The sequence below is a fragment of the Miniopterus natalensis genome, chromosome 12 (genome assembly GCF_054644295.1).
Source record: "Miniopterus natalensis isolate mMinNat1 chromosome 12, mMinNat1.hap1, whole genome shotgun sequence".
Classification (NCBI taxonomy): domain Eukaryota; kingdom Metazoa; phylum Chordata; class Mammalia; order Chiroptera; family Miniopteridae; genus Miniopterus; species Miniopterus natalensis.
In genome coordinates this window covers 72,567,770-72,590,440 of record NC_142092.1, presented here as the reverse complement: position 1 = coordinate 72,590,440, position 22,671 = coordinate 72,567,770, and the positions used below count along the sequence as shown (strand labels likewise).

General features: G+C 64.2%; 1 protein-coding gene across 1 annotated transcript; it reads left to right on the top strand.

Annotated features, from left to right (window-relative positions):
- Positions 1–1,811: 1,811 nt before the first annotated feature.
- On the top strand, positions 1,812–21,502 carry USP20 (ubiquitin specific peptidase 20). The gene is made up of 24 exons (XM_087823027.1): positions 1,812–2,340; positions 3,497–3,593; positions 4,411–4,464; positions 5,542–5,604; positions 6,122–6,253; positions 6,573–6,669; positions 7,100–7,169; positions 8,212–8,325; positions 9,728–9,806; positions 10,940–11,366; positions 11,709–11,849; positions 12,102–12,217; positions 12,444–12,616; positions 13,032–13,126; positions 15,681–15,714; positions 15,890–15,935; positions 16,233–16,413; positions 16,976–17,102; positions 17,428–17,597; positions 17,675–17,756; positions 18,647–18,755; positions 19,614–19,716; positions 20,751–20,822; positions 21,260–21,502. The coding sequence occupies exons 2-24, from the start codon at positions 3,513–3,515 to the stop codon at positions 21,418–21,420; spliced, it is 2,727 nt and encodes a 908-aa protein (XP_087679153.1). The 5' UTR covers positions 1,812–2,340; positions 3,497–3,512; the 3' UTR covers positions 21,421–21,502.
- Positions 21,503–22,671: the final 1,169 nt, after the last annotated feature.

The window sequence follows — 22,671 nt, the reverse complement described above, 5'->3', positions numbered from 1 at the left end:
ATTTGTCCGCGTTGGTTGGTATAGGTCTCAGCCATTTATTTAAAGTGTGTGTTTTTTTTTCTTCAGGGTTTTAAGTGTGTTTTTTTTTTAGGTATAATTTATACCCAGTAAACTGCACCCGTTTGAAGAGTTTTGTCCAGTGGCATCTCGGCGCCTTTTTGCCTCCGCGGCCTGGCCCCAGGCAGCCACCGAGCGGCTTTCTGTCACTGCAGACGAGCTGTGGTCTGAAGTGCTTGTGCCAACCTTACCGAGGTGGAAAATACATGCAGTAAAATGTGTGCATTTTAGAGGCATAGGTCCTGAGATCTGGCCTGGGTCCATCCCGCCCCAGCCGGGGTCCGGAACATCCCAGCGCTTTTGGTCAGTGAGGGGCTGGGGACATGGCGGAGCTGCCACGGGAACAGAACGGAGCCGAAAACCCCTGGTGCCGACTGAGGCGGTGGCCGTTGCGACCCGGTGACGTCGCAGCGCAGCCATCGCCACGTGTTTGTGGGGACGCCGTGGGCCGTGTGCAAGCGTAGCACGCGATTGCGTGCCGCGCCCGGGGCCTGGGGGTGGCGGCGGATGGCTCCCCGGTTTATGCATACGTGCACCCTTCCCACTGATAAGAAGTCTGCTGTGAACACTTAGCATTTCGTTGTTGTTACTCGGGGATATGTTTTCCATTGGGTTTTGTTTTTTTTAGAGAGCGGAAGGGAGGGAGGGAAGAGAGAGAGACATCGCTGAGAGAGACACCTTGATCGGTTGCCTCCCACAGGCGCCCGTCGGGTAAGGGTCCTGCAGCCGGGGACCTGCCCTCGGCTGGCCAGGGCCATTCACCATTTTCCTGGCTCCGTGGAACCACCGTGCGTGGCTGCCCCATTATTCGTCCCGTTCACCGAGGTCACATCCGGCGTCCCCTGTCGTCAACAGTGCCGTGCTGGGTGGCTCTGTGTTCTGCGCGTGCGCCCTGGATTACTAGAAAAAAATACGGCCCTGGCCGGAGTGACTCGGTTGGTTGAGCGTCACCCCGTGCACCCAAAGGTCACCCGGTGCACCCAAAGGTCACCCGTTCCATTCCCCGTCAGGGCACATGCCCAGGTTCGGGTTTGATCCCCGGGGGTGCATGCGGGAGGCGACTGATGTTTCTTTCTCACGCTGATGTTTCTCTCTCTCTCACACACACAAAAAAAATCGATTAAACATAAAGATAGGGTTAAAAAAACAGAAAGAAGAATAGGTGGTGAAGGTCGGCCTGGCGGCAGAGCCTGAAGCACTTGCCTGCTCCTTACAGAGCAAGGCTGCCGACCCGGGCTCCAGGGAGGCCCCTGCGGGCGGATCTCACCAGGCCCCACTCGCTGCTCAGAGCTGAGGGGTGACCCTGGCCAAGGTCCTTAGTCACTTGGGCTCCGGTTCTGCCTCTTCATCGCTAAAGCGGGGCCAGCAGGAGCACCTGCAGGGCTCTTAGCGCAGGGCTTTCTCTCCCCCTCCCTGAAGCTGCAGAACTTAAGCACTACAGTCGGATGCGCGTGTGAATCAGGAGTGGGCCTCGCCCGTCCGTCGCCCTTGCCCTGGGCGCCGTTTGTGGCACCGGGCTTCAAGCTTATTACCTGGCTCCACCACGTGGCCGGAGACACGGGACAGATGCCAAAGACACGTAAAAACACACACAAGCAAATCACACACTGTGGCTCCACGTAGCTCGGGAAAGCGGCCTCTGCGAAAGCCGTGCAAAACCTAAAAAGCGGCCTCAGCGAGGAGGCTTGGAGTTTCGAGCCTCGAACCCCGTCATTGTCACATGACCATTTTAAATGTTAGCTTCTAATTGTCTCTCCCTCTTTGACGTGCCCCCATCTTGGGAGACCGTGGCCCACCCGGGAAGGGGGCAGGGGTGACGCGCGGCTGACCCCCGGTGTGCCTGTAGCCTGGGGTTGCTCAAGACTTGGGGGTCAGGGGCTCTGAGCAGCATGGGGTCATCAGGAGGCTCAGAGGATGATCTGAGGGTCCCAGTGGCGCACGTGGAGGGGACCGAGCCTTCTGTCCTGAGGGTTACGGGGCTGTGGCTGCCGCAGGGAGGGATAGTTGGGGAGGCCCCGTGACCCTCTCCTGCAGACCCTGGAAGGTCTCCCCTCTCGGAATCACAAAGGTCACGCCCAGCAGTGACTGGTGGAGGGTCCACTGGCCCACTGGTCGGTGCTGGTGACTTTATAACAGTGGAACTGCCTGACATACGCTGGTTTGTCCCCCCAGGTTCCCTGCCAGAGGCCCCGCACCCCAGCCCCCTGCAGCCTCCACTGTCGGCTGTCAGCAGAGAATGTGGATGTCGGCTGCTTCCTGGGGGTGTCCCTGCTGCTCACAGAGGTAGGCCCGGCCCCCCTCGGGTGTGGCCCTCAGGTGCCGTCCGAGGAGGGGGCGTGGATTTTTCTTTTTAGGAAAAACAATGGAATTGTGTTTATGGTTTTTTCCCCCTTCTGTGGAGTCCTCTTTTAGAAAAGCACACACGAGTGAACCGATGCGATGTCTGGGATTTGCTGCAGAGGAGATGGAGTTGGGGGTGGAGGGGGAGCCAAGCAGAGCTGGCCGCCCGGTAGTGGCTGGGACGAGGTGGCGGGCGCTGGGGAGTGCCTCGTGCTTAGTTCCGTCCACGTCCGCCCGCGTTTGCGGCTTCAGGGAGTTAGACGGGCCGAGAGCAGGGGCCGCAGGAGCCTGACGGGCCTGGGTCTCAGGGTCAGCTCCTGCCTGCGACCCGGACAGGAGGGCCCCTCTCCTAGTCCCTAAAACTGGGCCGACCGCGCTGCCTCGGGTCCCGGGGAAGCTTTTAGCGGAACGATGCGTGGGAGGCGCCTGTCTGGGGCCTGGCGTCGCCTCCGCGCCGGTAACTCCCGCCTGGCTGGGAGCCTGGGCCGCCTGGCTGACCGCTGGGGCGGGGGGGGGGGGGGGGGGGGCGTGTGGGAGGCACCCGGGGTCCACCTCGCTCCAGCGGACCTGCCTCCACCCCGCTTACACGTTTGGTTGGTCCTGACCTTCCTGGGAGCGAGAGTCAGAATCCGATTCCTGGGTGTGATTCCTGCTAAAATACGGGGGTGGGGGAGCAGCTATTCAGCTACTTGTTTTTAAACATAGTCTTTTGAAATCATTACAATTCACAGGAAGTTGCCAAAAATGTACCGGGAGGCCCCGCGTACCCTTCCCCCAGCCCCCCAGGGGACCCCCCTTTGGGGATGTGTAGCACATGTCTCAGCCGGGAAGGTGGTGTTGGCACAACCCCCAGGGCTGACTCGGTCTCCCCAGCTCTTCACACACCACTGGGAACCCTCCAGGCAGCCCGGGGGGGGGTTCCCCCTCACTCTAATTCCCAGGCAAGGGGACTGAGGCCCGGAGAAGTTAGGCCGCTTCCCCGCTCACCCGGGGTGTTGTGGCTGAGCCGGACCGGGCCAAGGTCGCGCCCTCTACCCCCGGCCTCCCTGCCTCCCTCTAGCGGTGGCCGCGCGTCTGACCTGCGACTGTTTTCCGGCAGGTGAGCCCGGGCCAGCATGGGGGACTCCAGGGACCTTTGCCCCCACCTTGACTCCATGGGGGAGGTGACCAAAGACGACTTGCTGCTCAAATCTAAGGTACAGGGTCAGCGGTCACGGGGCCGAGGCCCACGCTCGGGGCCTCTGCGTTCCTGGGGGACGAGCGTTTCTGGAGCAGCAGCAGGGCTGGCTCCCCGACGGCCTCGCAGATCCTTCTGTGTAAAAGCAAAAGGCCAAGCTGGCGTCTGCCCAGGAGGCTCCAGGCCGCGTCCCAGCAGCCGCGAGCCACCCCTGCCCCCCATGGACCTGGGGGCGCGATGCCCTGTCCCTTAGCTGCCGGAGCACTTGTCGCCTTCGCTGTCACCCATGAACTAGGGCTGAGCTCCGTGGCCGCGGGTTGGGTGGGGGACAGGACAGGGAAGCGGTCTGCAGCCGGCCGGGTGCCCAGCGGGTTCACGCGCCTGTTGTTAACGCGAGAAGGGGAGCCGCTGGCGGACAGGAAGGAGGCTCCGGCACCCAGGCCACCGCAGCCTGGTGTGCTCTGTGGTCAGCGGGGACATCGGGCTCCTCATCTGTACGGACTCTGAAGTCCCAGGAGCACACAGACCAGACACGGAGCCACAGTCTAGGCGGAGGGGGGAAAGGGAGGCGTAGCGATGAGACTGCAGACCAAGGGGTCTCAGCTTCCAGTGATTTTGGTGGAAGTGTCCTTGCAGGCCCATCATGAAACGAAATCCAAACCGGAAAGGGTAAAACGGGCACCGAGTTTAGATGGGCGGCTGGCGAGGGCCTTTCTGAGGCACACAGAGCCTCCGGGCCCAGACATTTCGGGTGTGAGGCTCCCCGGACTGGCGTGGGCTGGGGCTCGGGGGGTCTCCGGGCGGTCACACTGGGCTGTCTCCTTCGCCTCACGCAGGGAACCTGTCAGTCTTGTGGCGTTTCTGGGCCGAACCTGTGGGCCTGTCTGCAGGTAAGGGCTCCTGGCAGCGGCCGGGCCGTGCAGCGCCACCTACCCGGGGCTCAGCTGGGACCTTGGGCCGGGACACAGGGCGCAGACGGCTCCGGTGCGGTTCCCAAGCCAGAGGGCCCCGGTCAGCGAGTCCCTGGCTGGCTGCCTTGGCCGCTGTTAAAAAGGACAAGAGGGAGGAGCAGGTCTGAGAAGATGCCAGGCTCGACGGCCCGTCCGCACCGGAGGCCGGACTCCACTGGCCCGGGCTGTGGGCCTCGCTGTAGGCGTCTTGCTCTGAGCCCTGGCACTTCTCGTCACAGCCTGTCCCACGTAAAGTGGGGGCCACGGCACCGACGCCCGTCCCGCTTCGTGGGCTTGGGGTAGAAATTGGGGAGGCGATGCCTGTTACGGGCTTAGCAGGGTGTGTGGCTGTCGACAGTGTCCGGTAAAATCCGGTTGTGTTTTGATGATTACGGTTTATTAAAACTGACAGATACACCTCGGCAGCCTGCGCAGTGCTGACCGCAGGGGTCGCCCCCGAGCGCTCCTGGGGAGGAGCGGCCGTGGTTGGGGTGCAGGCCGCGGTGGGGAGGCCTTGAGCCGGGCCTGGCGGGTGGGTAGACTCTGGAGAGGAGAGGCCAAGGCCAAAGGCGAGGTCATCGGGGCCACACCGGCCGCGCTGCGGGGCACTGGGTCGGCACAGGGCCCCCCGCCTCTGCCCACTCAGCATCCCCCATTAGAAAGTGGCTGAGACCCCGGCATCCCCGCTGGAAATGCCGATCCCGATAACTGGCCCATCAGGAATTGGTGAATGGGGACAAGTGGAGGCAGGGAGGGTCTTTGCCCAGGACTAGCTGTGGCCCTGCCTGGGCTTTTTGCGGGAGAGCCCAGGGCACCCTGCCCCTCTCACTCAGAGACGGGGCCGTTTTCCTGGTGGCCATTCCTGAGAACTCGAGGGCTGTAGACCTGTGTCCCTGCAGAGTGGCAGGGCCTCCCTGTTGGGCGGAGTCCTCTCGGGTGGAGGCGGGGGACCCGGCTCCCTGCACTGGCACTGCCCTCCTGCCAGCCTGAGTCCGCGCCCCTCTCCTCTCTCCCCAGGTCTCCTGCTCCTATGTTGGCTGCGGAGAGTTCTTCACTGACCACAGCACCATCCACGCGCAGGTGAGTGTGGCGGCCGGAGCGTGGTGCGCAGTCCGGGCGGCCGGTGCTCAAACCCAGCTCCAGCGGCCCCCGGCCCGTCCACCCGCTGGGCCTCGGCGCTGGGCCTATAAAGTGGGAATGATCACGGCACAGAAGCGGAGCTGCCGCAGGGCAGCCCGGACATTCCCGCCTGCAGGGGAGCAGATTCAGGGCTCCAGGCCTCGGTGCTGACAGGGCCTCGTGCTGGGAGCCGGGAGCCGGGAGCGGGGCAGCCCCTGTGCAGGCCAGTGTGTCCTTGACATTATGATTTTTTTTGTTAATCTTCACCTGAGCATATATTTTCCATTGATTTTTAGAAAGAGCGGGAGGGAGGGTGAGAGAGAGAAACGTCGATGTGAGAGACACACATCGATTGGTTGCCTCCCACACGTGGGGATCAAGCCTGCACCCCAGGTGTGTGTCCTTGATCGGGAATCGAACCCGAGACCCTCCCGCGTGCGGGCGGACGCTTGACCTTGCTTTGGATCCTGCCTTCTAGGCCAAAAAGCACAACCTGACGGTGAACCTGACCACGTTCCGGCTGTGGTGCTACGCCTGCGAGAAGGAGGTGTTCCTGGAGCAGCGGCTGGCGGCTCCCCTGCCGGCCGCCTCACCCAAGTTCCCCGAGCAGGTGAGGGGTGTGGGGGGCCGTCCGCTGGTGGGAACAGGTGTCACGGGTGGGGCAGGATGACCCCAGCCTCGGTGGAGCTTGGATCCGTGGGTCTGGGACAGCGTCTGTTCCCGGTGTCGTTGGTCTTTGTTTCTATTTTTCCCCAAATTTATTACAAATAAAATAAATGATTATTGTTCATTATTGTAAATAAAACACAAGTTCCCAGGGCGAGGCCACCAGGGCTCTGCTCAGTGGGGCCCTCGGCGGCCGGGCTTCCTTCCCCACCCCCGGCTCGCGGCCCCCCTCACCCCCCTCACCCCCCCCCCGTCTTGAACAGGACTCCCCGCTGCCCTCCCACCCTCTCAAAGCCGTGCCTATAGCCGTGGCCGACGAAGGCGAGTCCGAGTCCGAGGACGATGACCTGAAACCTCGAGGTAACGGCCCCAGAACGGGGAGCTGGGGGCCAGGCTGGGGGCTCGGCTCTGGGCGAGGACACTCCGGGCACTGGGCGGCCCATATAGGTGGCAGCTTCCCTGGGAGCCCAGCCGTCCCGGAGGCCTGGCCGTCCTGCCCGGCCTCTGCCATGGGGCCCTGGGACGGTGGCCGCTCCGCACGGGCTCTCACCCGGACAGTGCGCGCAGCGGGCGGGTGGGGGGGCGCAGTTGTCCTGCGTGACGCGCTCAGGTGACCGTGGCTGGTGAGCGGGAACCACGTTAGCTTACTTGGCGGGTCTCTGGGGTGGGACACCAGCCCCCGTGTCTGCCCCTGGTTGGGCCCCGGGGGCGCAGCTCCTCTCCAAGAGCGAGCTGTGAGGGTCCCGGCCGGCAGGGCGCTCACCTGCCCCCCCCCGCGCCTTGTCCCCAGGCCTGACAGGCATGAAGAACCTGGGGAACTCCTGCTACATGAACGCCGCCCTGCAGGCCCTGTCCAACTGGTAGGTTGCCACCCTGCCTTGGAGCTGTCCCGGGAGCCTGGAAATGCCAGCAGCAGCCCCCACACCATGTTGCGTGTGCCACGGGCGCGTGTATGTGGACGTTGTGCATGTGGACACGCACTGAAACCCCTGAACACACGTGCCCTTGACCCTGCGACCCCTCCTGTCGAATTCGGCGTAGGGAGGTGCCGGGGTGGAGAGTCCTGTGCGGGACGCCCACCGCCTGTGGTTTATGGGAAACAATGGGAAGGTCCGAGGAGTCGGGCAGGATCCGCCCCGAGACCTAGAGCAGCCCTGGTGAGGTGCTGCGTCAAGGCCGAGCGTCACCGCTGGCTTGTCCATATTTTCTGGTTTTTCCACGGTGAATGTCTATTTCTTATGTAATGAGACAAATTTTAAAAACATAAGGAGAAGGGGAGTGGGGGAGATGCCTTCAGGCTCAGGAAGGTTCCAGAGACGGGCTGATGGGCGGGGCAAGTGGGAGCCCCTCGCAGGGCAGGGGGGGCCTGGAGGAGTCCCCCAGGGCGGCCAGAGCGGAGAGCCACAGGCCCCCGGGGCGGCCTGAGCGGACAGCCACAGGCCCGGGGCTTGGACACCCGGAGCTTGAAGAACCGGCCTCGGTTCTGAGGCTGGAAGTCCGAAATCAAGGCCTCGACAGGGTCGGTTTTCCCCGAGGCCTCTCTGCTTGACTTAGAGAGACGGCCGCCTGCCCCCCTCCCCCCGAATCCAGATTTCCTCTCCTAAAGAGGACACCAGTCACGTCCCACCCTGATGACCTCATTTTAACTAATCACCTCTTCAAAGACCCTGTGTCCAAACACAGTCACGTTCTGAGGCCCTGGGGGTTAGGACGCCAACGCGTGAATTTGGGGGCGGGACACAGCTCAGCCCATAACAGGTGGGATCCCTCTAGTCACCCGCGGGCATTTCTGGCCCTAGGGGGTGCAGCGCCCCCCACAGGAGCACCCCCCACCCCCAGGAAGCTTTGCCTCTCCGGGCTCTTTCCAACGCGGCCCCGCTCACTCCCCGTGACCTTCCCCAGCCCTCCGCTGACCCAGTTCTTCCTGGAGTGCGGAGGCCTCGTGCGCACGGACAAGAAGCCCGCCCTGTGCAAGAGCTACCAGAAGCTGGTGTCCGAGGTCTGGCACAGGAAACGGTGAGCAACAGCCCCTGGCCGGTGGCTGCGTGGGGACGGGCATTGCTGCTCAGCTGCCCCCAAGCTCTTCTCACGCACCAGCCCCCCCAGGCTCTTGCCACACTCCACCCCCGCAGCACTGGGCGGCCTGCGCCCGGAGCCCACCGCCAGCCGGTTGACGCACCGGGGAAGCGGAGGCTCAGACGGGTCGCAGTGTCCTGCTCGAGGTCACGGCTCGTGAGAGACGGAGCGAGAATCTGAACCTGGTGCCGGTCCAGCCGGCAGCCGCTTCACAGGGGTGCGTGCTGGGGCCCCGGCACCCAGCGCAACCCCCTGGGTCTCAGCCGGGACTGTGCACGCGGGGAGCTGGTGGCTGGCGGGTGGCACTTTCACTCAGCCTGAAATGAGCTTAAAGACCAGAAACTTGGATTAGCCCTGTTTCTCCAGGAAAAGTCGGAATCGGGAATTTTTTATTTATTTTTATTTATTTTTAAATATATCTTTTATTGATTTCAGAGAGAGGAAGGGAGAGGGAGAGAGAGAGATAGAAACATCAATGATGAGAGTCATTGATCGGCTGCAGCCCGCAACCCGGGCATGTGCCCTGACCGGGAATCGAACCCTGATCGCCTGGATCCTAGGTCGACGCTCAACCGCTGAGCCACGCCCGGCCGGGCAGGAATAATTTAAGATGAGGGCACAGAGATGTATTAAGTGTAGAAGCAGGTTATAAGGAGTGGGTGTGATAGAATTCCAGTGCTGGAAGAGACCAAGTTTGCTGAAGTACGTACAGTGTGTATGATTTTGTATATGTGTCTGTATTTTCATGGAAAAATCTAGAAATCTCAACGGCAGTTACCTCCGGGCGCTGCTGGTGCTAGTAATGATTCCTTGTTAGGCTCCTCTGAAATTTTAGCTTCTTTAAAATTATTTTTCAATGACAGCGGGCATGCAGTGCTCTTAGCGTCGGGCGCACAGCACAGCGCTGAGACTTTTGTATTCCCTCCGGAGGGAGCCGCCGGGACTTCCAGCGCCCGCCTGGACCATGCACAGTGACTACAGTATTGCCCACCCTCCTCCCGGTGCCGTGCTAGTTTTCAATAACGAACATGTATGACTTTTGAAATTAGAAACACCGCAGTAAGTGTCTTAGAATGAAAACAGTGTTAAAGTAGGCTCGGCACGGACTAGCAGGAACTGGTGCCACCGACCGCGGGCCCTGTCTGAGGAGCCGGGACCTGACATTTTCTTTCTAGACTAGAAACGCGTGAGCCTGCTGGGCTCCCGCCCGGTCGCCACCTCCCAGGAGTGTCGCAAACCCCTTGCCGAGTCCGATCCCCTCACGGGCTGGCTGCCTGTCAGCCCCCAGGGGGTTGGGGGCCCCCGCAGACCACCTGCACTAACCGGTCTGGTCTTCCCACAGCCCCAGCTACGTGGTTCCCACCAGCCTGTCCCACGGGATCAAGTTGGTCAACCCGATGTTCCGCGGCTACGCCCAGCAGGTAGGCCCTCCGAGCTGCCCGGGGACGCCCAGGGCCATTACCAGGGTGGAGAGCGGCGGCAGGGGCTGGGTGCCGTGAGGTGGCTCCTTCCAGCCCGCGTCCTTCACATCGAGGACATGGGGGCCTCCTAGCACCTGCTGGTCTTCTCCCCACTTGGCAGATGGGGAGACCGAGGCTCGGCGGCCAGTCACTTGCCCAGTCTGCCCGGCACTGCCTTCAGAACGCACAGGCAGGGCCTCACCTCTATTAAAGTGGACGTTTGATCACATGTTTGGGAACCTAGAGAACCCCCTGGAAACTGGTATCTCCTGCATAAAACCGTGGACCAGGGCGGAGCACGGCTCCAGGTGCCCCCCGCCTTGGGAAGCCAGCTGCCGTCACCATCTTCTGACCTTTGAAAGCACCTCTTGTGCGCCCTGCTCTCGGCTGGGCTCAGGGACAGGCCGGGCCAGAGCCTTGCTGCCCTGGCTTCCCGCTGGGCTGGCGACAGTCACAGAGCAGACAGGACGGAAGCTTCAGTACTGAGATTTTAGACCTGAAGTGACAGCGTAGTCCCAGCAGGGCCCAGGCCTGCAGGGAGGTAGCTCCATGGTAGGGAAGGCGGGCCCGGCTGGCCCAGGAGAGCAGGGGAACCGGGGCTGGGCAGGCAAGGATGTCGGCCTGACCCGCAGACGGCGGTGCTCCCCGCGGAGCTCAGAGGAGCCCTCATGGGCCCCCTTCCCTGTCCCCTTCCTCCTTCCATGGGCTCCCTGCCTGCCCCCAGGTCCCCTCCTTCAGGGAGCAAGGTGACCTCAGTGGCTAAGCCTGACACCTACGCTCTCCGGTGCTGAGCTGGAAACAGGAATACGGGTGAAGGGCATCTGCTTGGGGTCGGAGGGACGCAGTAGGGTCTCGGCTCTGCCACCTCACAGCTGCCGTGGGACCTGCGCGGGGCCCTCAGCCTCTCCGAGCCTCAGTGTGCTCAGCAGGATGGGGGTTAGGACAGACGGCCACGGAGGCCTCCGTGAGGGGCCCACAGTGCACCGGCAAGGCCAGGCCAGGCGAAGTGACCGGGGTCCTGGGCCTGGGCCTCAGCCTCAGGGGCCGCAGGGCGCCCGGGCCGGCTCCCCCGCTGACGCAGCCCCCGCCCCCAGGACACCCAGGAGTTCCTGCGCTGCCTGATGGACCAGCTTCACGAGGAGCTCAAGGAGCCCGTGGCCACCCTGACGGAGGCCCGGGACTCGGACTTGAGCGACTCGGAGGAGAAGAGGGAGGGCGACCGGAGCCCCTCGGAGGACGAGTTTCTGTCCTGCGACTCCAGCAGCGACAGGGGCGAGGGCGACGGGCAGGGTCGCGGCTCGCAGGCCGAGGCGGAGCTGCTGCTGGCGGAGGAGGCGGGACGCGCCATCTCCGAGAAGGAGCGCATGAAGGACCGCAGGCTGTCCCGGGGCCAGCGGCGCAGGAGCTCGGAGCAGGTGGACGAAGATGCCGACATAGACACGGCCCTGGCCGCCCCGGGCCCCTGGCCCCCGGAGGCCCAGCCCCCGTCACCGCGGGCCTCCAGCCCCTGCCGCACCCCAGGTACCAGCCAGCCACTCGGGCACCGCAGCCCAGGGCCCAGCACCTACTGTGCGCCAGGCACGCCGCTCAGGTCCCCCACCGCCCTGGGGGTTTCTACCAGGAAACCCAACTTCTGGGTGAGGGACAGGCTGAGGATGTGTCCGGAGCCATCTGAGGGAGCTGGGAGGGGGTTCAGTGCGGCCTGGGCGCCCTGAGCCTCTGCTGCGAGCGTGACGCGGGTGGGCGCAGACGGGACACTCAGCAGGTCCAGGCCTCGGCCCCCCAGGCGGTGCCGGCGCGGCCTCCCCCCAGGGGCCTGGAGCTGGCCTGGCCGCCCGCCCAGCGCGCCCCCTCTCTGCCCAGAGCCCGACAACGAGGCCCACATGCGCGCCGCGTCCCGGCCCTGCAGCCCTGCGCACGCCCACGAGGGCCACAGCAAGCCGGCCAGCGGCCCTCCCCGCGCGAGCCCCGTGAGGACCGGCCCGGCCTACGTGCGCAAGAAAGGTGTGGGGGGTCGGGGGGGGCCGGGGGTCGGGGCTGGGGTTGGGGGCCCTGCCGTGGCCGCCGCGTTCCCCACGCAGTGACTCGGAGCCCCCAGCACCCCGGACACGCGTGGAGGTGCCGGGAGGTGAAGCGCACACCCGGCCCCGGGGCTCGGGATTCGACCCCGCGCCCTGGCCACACAAGCCCTAGCTCCCAACCCTGGCCCCAGGCGGGCCAGCGAGGGCTGGACCCAGGTCCCTGCTGTGCCCCCAGCCCAGGTGCTGAGCCCGGGCAGCCGGCGGCGGAAGGAGCAGTGTTACCGCAGCGTCATCTCCGACGTCTTCGACGGCTCCATCCTCAGCCTTGTGCAGTGTCTCACCTGCGACCGGGTGAGCGCCCGCCCCTGGCAGCTCGGGGCCCTCGGGGTGGGGGTGGGGGCGAGCGTGTCCTCCCCCATGCCCCTGCCTTTCCCGAGGGGCGAGGCCCTGTCCGGGAGCTGGGGAGCAAGCCCCCTTGCCTCACACCTGCCAGCTGGTGGCCGGGGCTCGGGGTGCCCACTCTGCCCGGTCTGAGCGGGGCGGAACCCTGGAGGGCGGCTGACCTTTACCTCCACAGGTGTCCACCACAGTGGAGACGTTCCAGGACCTGTCGCTGCCCATTCCTGGCAAGGAGGACCTGGCCAAGCTCCACTCGGCCATCTACCAGAACGTGCCGGCCAAGCCGGGCGCCTGCGGGGACAGCCACACCGCCCAGGGCTGGCTTGCCTTCATCGTGGAGTACATCCGAAGGTATGCCACCTTCCGCCCGCGGGGGACGGGGCCGCCCTGGCCCGGCCTTCCTGGGACTCAGCCGGGCAGGCGACAGACCCTCAACCGCACAGTGCAAGGGTTTGTGGGGGTGAGGGCAGAGTCCAGGTTTCCGAAGCCCCCATGTGCCCGATGCCTGCTTTGCCCGCCCGGCATTGGGAGCTCACGCTGTGCCCAGAGGATAGCCAGCGGGATCGGGGCCCCTTCACAGATGAGGAAGGGGGGCTCGGGAGAGGTGACGTCACTCTCTAAGGACACCGGGCTGCTGGCTGGTGGTCCCTGGGGTCTGGGCCAAGATGCCTCTCTGGGCCCCGGGCAGTGCTGGGCCCAAAGGTCCTAACTCTTACCCTTGCCCAGGCCCTGGCAGCACCCCTGCCACCCCTTTCTGTCTCCACAGGTTCGTGGTCTCCTGCACCCCCAGCTGGTTTTGGGGGCCGGTCATCACCCTGGAAGACTGCCTCGCCGCCTTCTTTGCTGCTGACGAGCTGAAGGGTGAGTGGACCGGCTGGGTCAGCCCCGGGCTGGAGGTCTCGGGGACCCAGGCCTCAGTATCCCGCCCTGGCCCCAGGCTGGGCCTGGGACTGCTTGTGCCCCAGTCCACCAGCCGTAGCTCTGAGGGCTTCACCTCGCTTTCTTTTTGCACCAACCTGGGGGACAAAAATGATGCCATGCTTTAATTTGGCATTTCCTTGGTTATTGAGGAGCTTGATCATTTTTTTCCGTGAGTGTACCGGCTGTTAGTATTTCTTACTTTGAGATTGCCCGTTGCTGTCCTCTGTTGGTTCCCCCGTCCAGCCTGGCTGGGCTTCCAGTACTGTGTCGGGCAGGCCTGGTGAGGGGGGCGCCCTGGTCCTGCCCCGATTTCAGAGGACAGGCTTTCAGCTTTCCCCGTGGACTCGACGTGCCTGCGGGCCCGGCGTGTCTGGCCTTTACCATGTTTAGGTTTTGTTCTCTCTCCGCCCAGTGTGTGGACATCTTTTATCCTGAGAAGACGGGTATGGAAGTGTGTCAGGTGGTTTTTCCCGAATCTGCCGAGAGGATCACGTGATTTTCACTCTTCATTCTATTAACGTAGGGCCTCATGCTCACCGATCTGCTGGGGTCCAACCGTCCTTGCACCTCCGGCAAATCCCGCTCGATGGTGGTGTGTGATCGTTTATACTGTGCCGCTGAGTTTGCTTCGCTAGAATTTCGCTGAGACCCGTCCTACGTATATTCTTCAGGGCGGTCGGCCTACAGTTTTCTCTGCTTGTAGCCTTACTTACCTGGCTTTGGTCTCGGAGCAACGTTGGCCTCATAAAATGAGCCGGGGCCCAGCCGGTTTGACTTGGAGGACTGAGCTTCGTCCTGTGCACCAGGTCACAGCTTGATTCCCAGTCAGGCCACATGCCCGGGCTGCGGGCTCGATCCCCAATGTGGGGCGTGCAGGAGGCAGCTTCTCCCTCTCTCTCCCTAAATAAAAACATATTTAATAAATAAATACATAAATAAAATGAGTGTGGGAGTGCTCCCTCCCCTTCAATTTTTTGGATGAGTTTGAGGACTGGCATTAATTCTTCTTTAAATGTTGGGTAGAATTCACCAGTGAAGCCACCTGGGCTTTTCTTTGTTGGGCAGTTTTTTTTTTTTTGTTTTTTTTTTTTATTACTGCTTCAGTCTTCTTAGTGCTTATTGGTTGGTTCGGATTTTCTATTTTTCACGATTCAGCCTTGGTCGGTTGTATGTTTCTAGGAAATTATCCATTTCACTAGGTTACCCAGCGTGCTGGCACAGCCTCTTGTGACCCTTTGTATTTCTGTGGTAGCAGCTGTAGCATCTCCTCTTTCATTTATAATTTTGTGTATTTGAATCTGCTTTTTTCCCTCAGTTAACCTAGCTAAAGGTTTGGCAGTTTTGCTTATCTTTAAAAAATACACACACAACTCTTAGTTTTATATTCTTATTTTTCTAATTCCTTGAGGTTTAAAGTGAGGTGGTTTCAGTTTTTCCTTTTTATAGGCATTTATTGCTATGAAATTTCCTCTTAGGACTGCTTTTGCTGCACCCCATTGGTGCTAAGACGTCGTATCTTCATTTCCATTCTTCTCAAGATACTTTCCGAATTCCCTTTTGATTTCTTCTTTGCCCCATGGGTGGTTGTGAGTTTTTTAGTTTTCTTCTTACTGTTGGTTTCCAGTTTCATACCATTGTGGTTGGAGAAGATCCCAGATATGATTTCCATCTTCTTAAACTTGTTAGGGCTCGCGTTGCGGTCCAGCCCGCGCTCCGCTCTGGAGAGCGTGCGTTCTGCTGCTGCGGGTGGAGTGTCCTGCTAGGTCCACGTGAGCTGTGGGCTGCTCACGTCTGATCTCCCTCCTCGGTTTTCCGTCGGGATGCTCCGCCCAGTGTTGAGAGTGAAGCATCAAAGTCCCCTATTGATACTGTGTCGCTGTCTCTTTCTCCCTTCAGTTATGTTCGTTTTTGTTTTAAATGTTCAGGTCGTCCAGGGCTGGGTGCATATGTATTTACAGTGGTCACATCCTCTTGAAGAACTGGCCCCTTTAGCAACGTAGCGACCCTCTTTGTCTCTTGTAGCTAACTTTGACTGACGGTCTATCTTACCTGACGTAAGCGTAGCCGCTCCTGCTCTCTCTCGGTTACAATTTGCCTGGGGCATCTTTTCCTTCCTTCACTTTCAGCCTGTGGGTGCCCTTTAAGCTCAAGTAAGTTTCTTGCCCTGGCTGGTGCAGCTCAGTTGGTCGGAGCATCGTCTTGGACACAGAAAGGTTGCAGGTTCGATCCCCGGTCAGGACACATACCCGGGCCGCAGGTCATCCCTGCAGGGGGCCCATGCAGGAGGCAACCGACCGACGTTTCTCTCTCACATCGATGTGTTTTTCTCTCTCTCTCTGCCTCTTCCTTCCTCTCTCTAACATCATAAAATAAAATATATAATTTAGTCTGTCTCTTGGAGGCTGCACGTTGTGGTTTTGCTTCTCGCGCATAAATCACCACGTGCACTCTGCCTCTCACTCCCGCCTCCGTCTACCTGTGTCTCCTGCCCTAGGTGACAACATGTACAGCTGTGAACGGTGTAAAAAGTAAGTGTGCACGTCCGGGGGCTTCTCCCCAGTTTCCCGCCCCCACCCCCTGTGGTCCGGCCCGGGCTCCCCAGGAGGTTCCATCCTGACCTCGCAGAGGTGACGGGGGTGGGGGGTGGGGGTGTTCGTTAGTCGGGCACCTCGGCGCCCGCTGCCCGCTGCCCCCTCCTCCCAGGCTGCGGAACGGCGTGAAGTACTGCAAGGTGCTGCGGCTGCCGGAGGTGAGTGAGGCCGCGGCCCCTCCGCACTGACAGGCGGCCGCTGGGCACAGGCTGAGCCTCCCTGGCTCGGAAGCTCCGCGTGAAGGGGCCCGTGGGGGCGCTGCTGCGTGGCGGAGGGCCTCTCGGGGGTCTGGCAGGTGGACGGGCTCCCGGTCAGCCAGCCTGGGCCCGGGGAGCCTCTAGCCGCTGGGTTTCTTGTTCCTACTGGGATGACGAGACCCGAGTGGGTCACACAGTGGACCCAGGGTCACAGGGCCCTGGTCAGCCCTGGAGTGACCAGCCCTCCGGCTCCCCCAGATCCTGTGCATTCACCTGAAACGCTTCAGGCACGAGGTGATGTACTCATTCAAAATCAGCAGCCACGTCTCCTTCCCCCTCGAGGGGCTGGACCTGCGCCCCTTCCTCGCCAAGGAGTGCACGTCCCAGGTCACCACCTACGACCTCCTCTCTGTCATCTGCCACCACGGCACGGCGGGCAGTGAGTCCAGGCACCCCCACCCGGCCCCGCCGCGCTCCCCGGGGCTTCTGCAACCTGCCTGCCTCCCTGGTTCCCCGGTGCCCCGGCCCCACCCCTGCGACCCGCCTGCCCCCCCAGTGCCCCGGCCCCGCCCCTGCGACCTGCCTGCCCCCCCAGTGCCCCGGCCCCACCCCTGCGACCCGCCTGCCCCCCTAGTGCCCCGGCCCCGCCCCTGTGACCTGCCTGCCCCCCCAGTGCCCCGGCCCCACCCCTGCGACCCGCCTGCCCCCCCCAGTGCCCCGCCCTGCCCCTGTGACCTGCCTGCCCCCCCAGTGCCCCGGCCCTGCCCCTGTGACCTGCCTGCCCCCCCAGTGCCCCGGCCCCGCCCCTGCGACCCGCCTGCCCCCCCCCCAGTGCCCCGGCCCCACCCCTGCGACCCGCCTGCCCCCCCAGTGCCCCAGCCCCGCCCCTGCGACCCGCCTGCCCCCCCCAGTGCCCTGCCCCCCCCCGCGACCTTTCTGCCCCCCCAGTGCCGGCCCCGCACGTTCCCCAGGGCACCTGTGACCTCCTGCCTCCCGGGCAGGTGGCCACTACATCGCCTACTGCCAGAACGTGATCAATGGGCAGTGGTACGAGTTCGACGACCAGTACGTGACCGAGGTCCACGAGACGGTGGTGCAGGGCGCCGAGGCCTATGTCCTCTTCTACAGGTGTGCGCCCGGCAGGTGCGGGCGGGCCGGCCTCGGGCGCCTGCCCCCGGGTTGGACGGAGGCTTCGCGGGGCGGGAGGGCGGAGCCTGGGAGGTGCTGAGGCCCAGGGCGAAGGTTCACGTTCTTAAGAAAGAGCCTCTGGCTTGGGGACGGGAAACCTGAGGCTGGGGTTGGGTCTCCATGGAGGCCTCGGGGCCAGGACCCCGGGGGGGCTGCGATGCGGACGGGTCACCGAGGGGTCCGGGACGTTGGGTGCGGGAGGCGGGAGCCTCTGACGTACCCCTGGAGCGCCCAGGCACGGCTGCCGGTCCCCCGCCCGCCCCAGGAAGAGCAGCGAGGAGGCCGTGCGGGAGCGGCAGCAGGTGGTGTCCCTGGCCGCCCTGCGGGAGCCCAGCCTGCTGCGGTTCTACGTGTCCCGGGAGTGGCTCAACAAGTTCAACACCTTCGCCGAGCCGGGGCCCATCACAAACCACACCTTCCTCTGCTCCCACGGAGGTGAGGACACCGCCCCGCGGCGGGGCCAGGGCGGGCGGCCGAGCCCCCACCTCTGCCTCCTGCGCCTTCCTCCGCAGGCATCCCGCCCAACAAGTACCACTACATCGACGACCTGGTGGTGATCCTGCCGCAGAGCGTGTGGGAGCATCTGTACAACAGGTGAGGGCCCGGCAGCCCTGCCGGAGCCCGGTGCCCGCAGCTGGGCAGGGAGCGAGAGCGGGTGGGACCCCCGCGCCCCCCACGCTGGTTCCCAGGCCGTCCCCCACTCGGCCGCGGACCACTCAGAGCAGGGCGAGGGCTCCCCTTGCTGCTGGGTCCGCGCTGACAAAGGGGCCTCCAGTGGGCAGACACCTGGCTCAGCAAAAGCGAGCATACGGGTCCTTCCCACAGGCTGCTGGCCGCAGGGCCCAGCCCAGGTGGCCTGGGGCGCGTGCCGCCGGGGCCCTTCTGGGTTCAAGTTCGTCAAGACCAAGAGCCTGTGGCTTTTTGAGGACCTACTCAGGCCCCGGTCACTCTGCAGCTAGGCAGGCAGGATGTGCCACGGCCTCAAGCGGGAGACAGATGTGGAGGGAGAGGCTGCCCCGGCCTCTTGTTGGACTGGCTTTGCCCCACCCACTTGCAGGTCAGGCGCAGACTCTGCCCTGTGGGTGAGACAGAACCCACAGGGAGCTGCACCCCAAATCCTGTGGGACCCACGCTCCTGCCTGCACGAGGACCTGCAGCCCCCCTCGGGGTCCAGCGGGCCGGCTTCCGGCCACCACAGCCCCTGCCCAGGAGAGGAAGCTAATGTTAGGTGTCCTTTGTGACCCAACGGCCTGGGGCAGGTGCCCTGCTGGGGACTGTGGGCCCTAGTTCACCGGCACCTTTGTCAGTCTAATGAGGAAGACAGACAGTAACCAGGCTGTGCCCAGGGCGCCAGGGAGCCGTGTCGGGAGCCTCCCTGGAGGAGGACTGGCCGAGCGGGAGCAGTAATCACCCTCCAGCAGGCTCCTGTCTGCCCCACCCGGACCTCCCTCAGGGCCTGTTTCTCTCCTCCACGCCCCCTGCAGGTTTGGGGGCGGCCCTGCCGTGAACCACCTGTACGTCTGCTCCATCTGCCAGGTGGAGATCGAGGCGCTGGCCAAGCGCAGGCGGATTGAGATCGACACCTTCATTAAGGTGCGTGCAGGCGGGGGCGGCTGGGGGGCCGGCTGCCAGCCTCTGCAGGGGACAGGCAGGGACCTGGGGACAAGGGTCAGCCAGGCTCTGCTTGGAGGCCGTGCTCCGTGGGAGAGCAGGGTGGCCAGGCTGAAGGTTTTCACTGGCAGAGGGGTTGGGCTATGAGTTCAGGCCCATGCGCTTGGCAGACTGGGGAGCGGCTATTAGAGGAACGGTGCAGCTGTGTGGGGCTGTCCCGTGCAGCGCAGGAGGTTCGGCCGCGTCCATGGCCCCTAATTGATGCTGGTGACAACCAGGATCACCTCTGGGCCTGGCAGGCGTTTCCTGGGGGGCACAGCCCCCCTATTGAAAACAAGCCGGTGTGGAAAGGTGCATTCAGTGAGCTGAGCGAGTTGCAAACGGGACCCGGTGTGATTCGTTCAGGAAAAGGGCTTCTGCAGAGCAGACGGGCGGGAGGGCGAGTCCCGAGCTCCCCGCCCCTGTTCCAGCTCAGAACGGGGGGCCCAGGGCCCATCCGTCAGACACCCGTGGAGGGCTGGGCAAAAGACGCGACAGGGCCCCCTACTCTGTGGCCACTGAAACATGACAGAATAGCTCATGTGCGACTAGTTGGGGAAACAGCATCGACCGAGTGATCTCAGCTGAGTTTTTACAAAGTTATGGGAAAGATTCACCAGAATGTTAGTGGCAGGCCTGTGAGCGGCAGGTCGGGGGACGTTCGTTGTCACTGGCCCTGCCTGGGGGCTCCGAGTCCGTGCCCCGCGGGTCTGGCGGAGCCTGAGAGCCAGGGCTGGCGCTGGGCGGTGCTGGGAGTTCACGCTGACGCCCCCTCTGCCTCCTGTGCCCCGCCCGGCCCAGCTGAACAAGGCGTTCCAGGCAGAGGAGTCGCCGGGGGTCATCTACTGCATCAGCATGCAGTGGTTCCGGGAGTGGGAGGCCTTTGTCAAGGGCAAGGACAACGGTGAGTGGAGCAGGGGCTCTGCCAGGGCACCTGGGGCGGGCGCTGCCAGCCAGGAGGGCCCGCGGGCTGCAGGGCTGCTGGGAGTGTCCCGGGAGGCGGCGGGGGCCGCGGGTTCTGTGCCTGTGCAGCAGGTTCCTGGTGCCACCCCCTTCGGCCGCCGCCCCCCCACGCGAGCAGAGGCGGCAGGTGCCCTTCCAGCCGGCCCCACGCCGGGCCAGGCCGCGTGCTCTGCCCTTTCCCTCCTGTGTTCTCCGGTGATGCCCGAGGAGGCTGCTGTCCCTCCTGCCAGGCCCTTCCCTGTGGGAATTCTGTTGCCCTAAATAATAGATCGTAGTTGTCAGATGGCTATAGGCTCCTAGGAAAGGACGCTGTGTCCTCTGACCCCCCGTTTACTGAGGTGGAAACAGGCCTCACACAAGGCAGCTCCCCGAGTTCCCCACAGTCCCAGCGAGAAGCAGCAGAGCCCGAGCCCTGCCCCGGTGCCCCGGTGCCCCGGTGCCCCAGTGCGGCCGCCCTCGGCCCCCTCCAGCCCCACAGGCCGGCTCTCTCGTGGGCAAGGCTGGGCTGGAGGCCTGGCTCTGCCTCTGCCCACTCTGACTGGGCCGTCGCTTTCCCGTCTCTGAGCCCATCCCATCTCACACGGTTGTGGAGGATTTCGTCAGATATTGGGGTACATGGTAAGGGTGCTCAGCGAGTGGCAGCTGCCCTCAGAGACTTGAGCCACGGCCACCGGGCACTGTACACCCCCCCCGCCGGGTCAGAAACTAGTGAGTCCTAGGCAGTCCCTCTGTGGGTCTGGGGTCCCAGCGCCTCTCTCCTGCTCTCAGGCATTAGCAGGTGAGCATTTGGTGGCCCCAGCACCTTGCCCGTAAGGACTTTACACCGACCCCCTGGGCCCAGGACAGCCTCTTGGGGATCACAGGTATCAGACGCATACCTGACACCCGCTCTTACCTGTCAGGGGAGGGCCATGGAGGCTGGGACGGGGGTTTCCTCCTGAGGGGCAGGCGCTGAGCCTGAGCCTCCTGTTCCAGAGCCCCCCGGGCCCATTGACAACAGCAGGATCGCGCAGGTGAAGGGAAGCGGCCACGTCCAGCTGAAGCCGGGTGAGTCTCGCTGCTCCAGCTGGGCTCCCCCCCGCCCCTCGGCCGCCTGTCTGAGTCAGGCTAAGACGTCCACCCAAGTCCAGGCCCAGGGCCCCAGCTGGGGGGCAGAGGCGCGTGGCCTCTGTGGGTCCTCGAGGCCCCTCTGCCCCAGCCCCACCCTCTACTGCCCTCTGTCGGCCTGGCCCTGCCTGCCTGCCCTGTGGGTGCCCTTTGGGAGACGCGGGGCACAGCCAGAGATGTGCTCTCTAGGTCCTCTGAGGATGGAAGTTGTACCAAAATACCCCAAAGTTTCCACTGGACAGCTTTGCCCCAAAGCCCCGGGTTGCCCTCCCCTCCTCCCGGAGCCCCCACGGCCAAGACCACGGCTTCACCCAGGGCACGGGCGCAGGGGGGCGAGGGCCAGTCCAGCGCCGACCACGGCCTCTTGGGCCTTGCAGGCGCCGACTACGGGCAGATCTCGGAGGAGACCTGGGCCTACCTGCACAGCCTGTATGGCGGCGGCCCCGAGATCGCCCTCCGGCAGAGCCTGGCGCAGCCGCAGGACCCCGAGGGCCTGCACGGCGAGCAGAAGATCGAAGCCGAGACCCGGGCCCTGTGACCCCTGCTGGGCCCGTCCGCGTCCCCCCCAGAGACCCTCTGCGTCCCTCCAGCGCTGGTCCCTGAACACCTCCCGGGAGGCCTCGCAGGCCCCGCGACTGGCCCCGCCCCACCCCGCCCCGCGGAGGGGGTGCCTGCGCCTGGAAGAGGGGCGCCGGGGAGCCCAGGGGCGCGAGGCGGCCTCGCAGGTTCCCAGTGAGACCGGGACGGGAAGTTCACCCCTCAGGCTGGTTCCTGCGGCGCCCGCTTGGGTCTCGGTCCCGGGAGGCCCACAGGCCACTGTGTCCTCCGAGCCGCCCTCTGGACAGCCCAGGCCCCGGCCTCTCCCCCGAGCTCTCAGCGGGTCAGGAAGCTGCTGCCTCACCGGCGTCTCCCTCGGGCCCCTGGCCCAGCACCCGACACCCGCGGGCGGAGCACCCGACTGCCCGCCGTCCCCGAGGGGCTCCCGCGTCCCAGGCTGCTCTCTGGTTTCCCTGCGGCCAAGGACTCGTTTGAGACGGGACTCGAGCGGGGGAGGGCGTGGGGGCTGCTGGCCCCCGAGTGGCTGTGACCTGTCCCCAGGGAGCCGACGACACAGAAATACCTCACGTCGCTGCCACCTGCTGCTCCTGGAGCTGAAGTCCTCCCCGCACAGCACCCAGGCCCGGGCGTGGCCCAGGGGCAGCTGGCGCGTGGGGCCTGGAGGCTGAGTGAGGCCGCTGCTGGGCCCCGGGACCACGGGCACAGCTCCCGGTGGCACCGAGCCCTTGGGAGCAGCTGGGCCAGAGGCTCCCCTCGTCAGGGCCAAAGTGAATGGGGGGGTCCTGGGATCGACGCCCCCAGATGCTGCGGCCCTCGGTCTCCGCGCCAGCAGGCGGTGCTGGCAGAGCCCCCGCTCCTGCCCTGCGCTCGGGTCTGCGACCGGGTTCTCCCGGGATCGGGGCGGGGACCGTCCTGCTGAGGTGCCCGGGACCGCCAACCGGCCACTGGGACCTCACGACCTTGACCCCCATCTGCTGAAAGCTGCTGCTGCCCCGTGGTGATCCCACCCTGGGGCCTGCGGGCGCCTCCGCCCGGCGTGACCGGGAGGCTCCCTGCGGGCTGGAGTCTCGCCCACGCTCCCGTCTGGGCCGTGTCCGGGATGGTCCAATAAACCCCTCCGTGTCCCCGCCGCCCTCGGTGTCGCCTGTCACTGGAGGGAAGCCTGGGCTCGCCCGGGGAGGAGGGGGCATCCCTGGCAACGGGCCTTACAAACGACCCCACACGGGAGGGG

Bases quoted from the DNA above. Each gene is read 5' to 3' on its own strand.
- USP20 (XM_087823027.1), top strand. From the start codon at position 3,513: ATGGGGGACTCCAGGGACCTTTGCCCCCACCTTGACTCCATGGGGGAG. The intron at 16,414-16,975 runs GTGAGTCCAGGC...CCTCCCGGGCAG, and splicing joins CCACCACGGCACGGCGGGCA to GTGGCCACTACATCGCCTAC. The intron at 17,757-18,646 runs GTGAGGGCCCGG...CGCCCCCTGCAG, and splicing joins TGGGAGCATCTGTACAACAG to GTTTGGGGGCGGCCCTGCCG.